This window comes from Capsicum annuum, chromosome 12 (assembly GCF_002878395.1).
Source record: "Capsicum annuum cultivar UCD-10X-F1 chromosome 12, UCD10Xv1.1, whole genome shotgun sequence".
Lineage (NCBI taxonomy): Eukaryota > Viridiplantae > Streptophyta > Magnoliopsida > Solanales > Solanaceae > Capsicum > Capsicum annuum.
The window spans coordinates 32,719,066-32,724,594 of NC_061122.1; the positions used below are offsets into that span (position 1 = coordinate 32,719,066).

The 5,529-nt window shown below is 33.2% G+C and overlaps 1 protein-coding gene across 3 annotated transcripts; it reads right to left on the reverse strand.

Annotated features, from left to right (window-relative positions):
- Positions 1–284: 284 nt before the first annotated feature.
- Positions 285–4,738, reverse strand: LOC107851595 (F-box/FBD/LRR-repeat protein At1g13570). 3 transcript variants are annotated; one of them, XM_016696668.2, is made up of 5 exons: positions 4,017–4,566; positions 2,044–3,932; positions 1,151–1,971; positions 915–1,070; positions 285–780 (listed from the first exon to the last, which is right to left on the reverse strand). In XM_016696668.2, the coding sequence occupies exons 3-5, from the start codon at positions 1,943–1,945 to the stop codon at positions 493–495; spliced, it is 1,239 nt and encodes a 412-aa protein (XP_016552154.2). In that variant the 5' UTR covers positions 1,946–1,971; positions 2,044–3,932; positions 4,017–4,566; the 3' UTR covers positions 285–492. The 3 variants fall into 3 exon arrangements, with proteins under 3 accessions (XP_016552154.2, XP_016552152.2, XP_016552153.2); XM_016696666.2 differs by lacking the exon at positions 4,017–4,566 and adding an exon at positions 4,579–4,738 and having other exon boundaries at positions 1,151–2,191; XM_016696667.2 differs by lacking the exons at positions 2,044–3,932; positions 4,017–4,566 and adding an exon at positions 4,579–4,737.
- Between the last annotated feature and the right edge of the window lie 791 nt (positions 4,739–5,529).

A 5,529-nucleotide genomic window follows, 5' to 3' on the forward strand; every position in this document is an offset into this window, starting at 1 on the left:
ATATAACAACCAAACAAACACAGAATAAGAGACTACGCTATTACTAATTACTACTACTAATCACTAGAAGAGGGAAAGGAAGGGGCTAGTCCCCTACGATCTCCCACAAAAAGTGCGACAACACTCGGTTACCTACTAAACCTTCTATCTAATCCTCGACCTCTATACCTTCCTATCTAGGTTCATATATGAATAAACAAGTGTTCTGCTTTTTCCAAAAAAAACACAACTACACAAGTGCTCAAAAGTGTTTTTTTTTTGCCTGCATTTCTTTCCACTCAAGAAACAAAGAAAGTATTTTCATTCTTTCTTCCTGTCCATCCCAATACATATGGAAGAAATTAGCAAAGGACTGCTAATCATATCACACACATCAATAGCGATTGAACTTTTAAATCATCTATTTAAGAACAAGTTTATCGAAGTAATTAAGGAAACATATAGCATCATGCCTTTGTAGCCTCAAATCAAAAAATCAACTGACTTAAAATTCTAGTCTACATTTGTCAAATAGAATAGCTCTGCCTTGGGAGATGCTCTAGGAAAACGCATCAATTCTATGGCAATTTTCCACTCTTCCAAAGAACCACAAGGATCGATACTCATTCTTACCAAAGATGGAGTACGAGCAAGCAATAGCTTTATGAAAAAGAGTTCAGTTTTTGAACCCGTAAAATAATGCACGGTAACATCTTTGAGCTTGTTGAGCGGTTGGTCCAAGTAAGTTGGTGCGTCTATATATTTCAAAACTACTTCAGCAGAATCACAAGAATCAGAGACCTAATGGTATCAAATAAACACCACACGTTAATTTACCTTCTCATGCTTTAATATAGGAAATCAAAAAACGAAACAGATCATACATATATATTTTGTCTATGACCACACATATATAAACACACCCCATTTCTTACCCAAATCTCAAGTTTACTCAAATTGGGGGAACTCTTAATCAACTCAAGAGCATAATAAGTCTGGCCGATATGGTTGAAGTTTACACCTAAATGTAGATGCCACAAACAGTTGAGCGTAAAAGGTAGCCCCTTTGGAACTGCACCTGCACTCAAAAGCTTTGGAGCACATAAAAGAATAAGAAACAAATCCCAATAAGACGGGAAGTAAAAAGAATTCAAACATATCAGATTCTTACCTCAAGTTCAAGTGAACACAAAGTAAGTACCTCAAGTGTAGTCAAGCTAAGAAGAAACTTTTCCAAAGTTAATCTTTCAGCAGGTGTTGAATAATTACCAACCTCGAGATATAAATATGTCAGCTTTTTGCAGATCATAAAGCAACTTAGGTCAATATTACTGTGACTATCACGAAAACACAAGGACTTCAACCCAGCTGAAACAATGTTGAAATATTGAGTACCATTACAGTCCATCAAGGTCAAATTGACAAGAAGGGGAGCATTAATAACACAAACTTCTGTAGTTGAAACAAAGGTTACTTTTCCCAGTAAAAGCGTTGTGAGACTCTGAAAGCCACGAAAAGATTTTGGGAGTTTGGTGGCACAGTTGAAGAGTTTCAATTTTGTCAGGGTTGGACAATTAAATATATAAGAAGGCAATTTGTAAGTACTACATTTTGGCATGTTAAGCTTTAGCTTCTTGACACCATTTCTGGTGGCATAAAGTATCCATCTATCAATATCTGGACACGGAGACTGCTGTACTCTTGACATATCGAGATCAAACTTCACAATGTCACCGATATGTTGTAAGAGAATCTTGTCTATTGTTTGTCCGAAGACATATTGAGATCTTGATGCTAATTTATTGCAAAAGAGATCATCGAGCACCAGATTTGGAAGCATGGCCCAAATATATCTCCACTTTGTGGACAAAATACTAGTTCTTGCTACATCTTCGACAGGAAGGAGCTCAAAGATATGATCGATCACATTTCTTGGCAGATAACTTATTCGATCTTCTTTATCCATTTCAGTAGCAGCTATTTTAATATTATCTGTTAGAAAAGTTGATAGTCTTAGGCATAAAATTACAATACAAAAAGAAGGGAGAAGGGAGAATTTTATACCTTGAGTCGTGATGATTCTGTAATGTCAATTAGCCTCTCAAAAACAGAGAGCAAAAAGTGTATTTTATAGTGAAGTGAATAGAAGTTAGAACAAAGAGGTCTTTATAAAGTATTCAAAGAACGTCTCCATTTATCCATCGAGAGTTACCTGTGCAAAAGTACTTAATTCTTGTATTAAATTAAATTATAGAACAATCAATACTAACCAAATACACATATTTCATATATATATATATATATATTTGGTAATAAACGGGAAACTCTTATTACCACCTACAAGCCACCTTACATACAACCAGAGAGCACCTGCAATGCCACCCATCTTAAAGGATGGATGACAGTAAAACAAATACTAACCAAATAATGTTCCTATAATCCCTATACATTTTCACACTTGCTTCGAGTCCCTGTACATTCCTATTCTCTCCTTTAGTACAGACTGTATCTGTTGTGTGACAAAACTTTTATGCACATCCAGTTTCCTGAAGATTTTCCAGTTCCTGCTCTGCCATGTGAAATAAACCATTGCGCCATACATTGTGGTCATTAGTTCCTTTTTGAACGAGCACCAATGCTTCTGTTAATGCACCTCACTGCTGTTGCTGCTTCATACTGAGGGACATAAATCCCTACCCATTGTGTCAACTCTGTCCAAACCTCATTAGACCAACAACATTCACCAAAGAGGTCATGAAAGTTTTCTAATATAGCTTGGTCACATAGCACACACTCCACAGTTTCACAACCTGTTCCCGGCCATGCCCACCATCCCACCATCCTATCCTTCGCAGAGGCGAACCCAGGATTTAAGCTTGACAGGTGTACCTCTATATTTAAATATAGTAATTAATAGTGTCAAAGTTCGACATACATTTCTTTGAAAACTTATTAATTATAGTATTTTATAAGCAAAATTTTAATATTATTGAATATCATTAATTAGCTTTAATATGACAAAAGTGAGTTATTCACCGTACTTAAATTGAACGTACTTTTATATTTTGAACAATAATAGAAAGTTTTCGAAAAATATGAAATTCGTGAGATTTTTTTGCTAGATAGTTGCAACGGGTAACGTTTGATTTAAGCCTATCTCAAACTTTAAATTGCTAATTTTTTAAATAAAAAATAACTCAATGATCAAAAGATTAAAAGAAAATAAATATTATACAGTATAAGCTAGGGAGAATATCTACCTTTTGAAGTTGGAGAGAAGCTTGTATTTTGAAATAAAATAAAAAATAGCTCAATAATATCCACAACACATAAAAGAAAAAAGAAAAAGTATGAAATAAATGACTACTAAGTAGGAAGTCTTTTTTAATCAAAAGATAAATATATACATTTGCACAACAAGTGTAAAGAAACTTGGAAAATGGAAAAAGGAGCAATAAAAAAACATTGTTGTTGGGGTTCGAACCTGAGCAATCACGCAATAGAAAATTGGAAAATGATAAAAGGAGCAATAAAACGTTGTTGTTGGGGCTCGAACCTGAGCAATCACACATTAAGAGCAACTTTCAAGTGGCATACCGAACCATCTCACCAATCAACCTAGTTGTTATTGTTGGTGCACAACATATATTTAATATAATACTCTGATATGTATATAGATATACAAACCATATATACACAATCTTTCTTGAGGCTAGCGGGTGCAGGTTCGCCTCTGTTCTTTGGTAAGCAGTTTCCTCAACGTCGCAAGCCAAAGAATGAATCTTGTTTCGGCTGTAGTAATCTACTCCAAACCAGTTCACTTGGTTCAAATATACTTCAAATACTTACCAGAAGGTGAGAGAATATAGTTTCCATTGCTATACCATTCAAACATCCATAGCTTTATTTTGTCTAATGTCATCCAGTACCGGCTACAACAAGTATGAATAATCCTACATAGTATCAGGTTCAATTAAACAGAAACAAAATACTACTGATTTTTTCCCATTTGTTTCAGTTTCGGTAAACGGAGTTACCTGATATATGCTGGTGGGAGGTGGGTGCAGGTATCTCATGGAATTAGTTGAGGTGCGCGCAACCTGACCCAAGCACCACGATTATAAAAAAAACACTAGTCCCCAAAAAGACCCTCTTCTCTTCCATTTTGGCCACCTAAGAAGTAGAAGCCACTTTCAATTTCCAAGTTTTCTCCTTATCTTTCACACTTAACTAATCACCAATGCCAATAACCCTTCATCCTTTCACTCGGTTCTACTCTTTCAATACAAGAGCTCGTTTAGAAATCCCATCATGTAACTCTTGACTTATTTTTGTTATTTTAGTTTAAAGTAAACCCTTAAAAGCGCACTTTTTATGTTACTCAAACACTGTAAAAAATACTTAAAAATTATTTCAATTAAAAGCACATAAAATAAGTTAATTCAAACAAGTTTCAAGTATACAACACACATTTATGCTTTTTCCTAACACTTTTTTTAACATAAATTTTGCTCATAAATGTATAAATGGCATAACACAATTCGGTTTATATCCTTCCTCTTGATAATAAACAAAAAATCAGCAAAATTTAACACATACCTTGGGAAGAACAGAGCAGAACTTTAACAATAAAATTGTGTTTGTGGTTTTCCTTTTGCACTTCTGTCTTGAGGGCTTTTAGGGAAAAACAGAAAAGGGTCAAAAATATTAGTACTTTCTACTTAGTCTTGGGTTCGTTAAAATATCGGTCCAATTTATATGAGTTTTGTATTCTGGACAATTAGGAGTCGTTTAGTACACATTATGGGATAAATAGGTATATCCTATGAGGTGAGATATTTTATGAGATTATTTTATTTTATTTATAGTAATTTTATTATTTTAGTATAAGTAATATAATTAAATAATATCTTATATCAAACATGGGATAAAGTTAATCTCAATCTTTTTCCCAAAATTATGTTCCTACCAAATGGCTCCTTATAGTAATCATATACTCCTTCCATCTTATTTTATGTGAATTTATATTTTTTGATCCGTTTTTTAAAATATGTTACTCTTTTTTATTTAATAATTATTTAAATACATAATTCTACTTTTATCTTTATTGATCCCACTTATAAGAACTCACTTTATTAAAGATAATACTTCCTCCATTTCAAAAAAATGACCTAATCTAAATTGATATAGAGTTTAAAAAATTAAAAAAGACTTTTGAATCTTGTAGTCTTAAATTAGAGATGTGTCAAATTTACCAAAATGTCCTTCAATCTTGTGGTCTTAAACAAGTCATATGAAAAGTTAAAACTAAAAAGTTGCTAAAAAAGGAAAAGGACTATTCTTTTTTAAATAGACTAAAAAGGAAAGTAGATCATCCTGACTAAAAAGGAAAGTAGGTCATTTCTTTTTTAAACGGAGGGAATAGTAGTATACCTTTTAATAAAAGGACAATTTGATAAACATCATCAAATCTTTTTTCATTTTTTAAATTTTGTGCCCGATCAAAGTATGTTACATAAAATGAGACGGAGGAAGTATTTTTTTGGATCT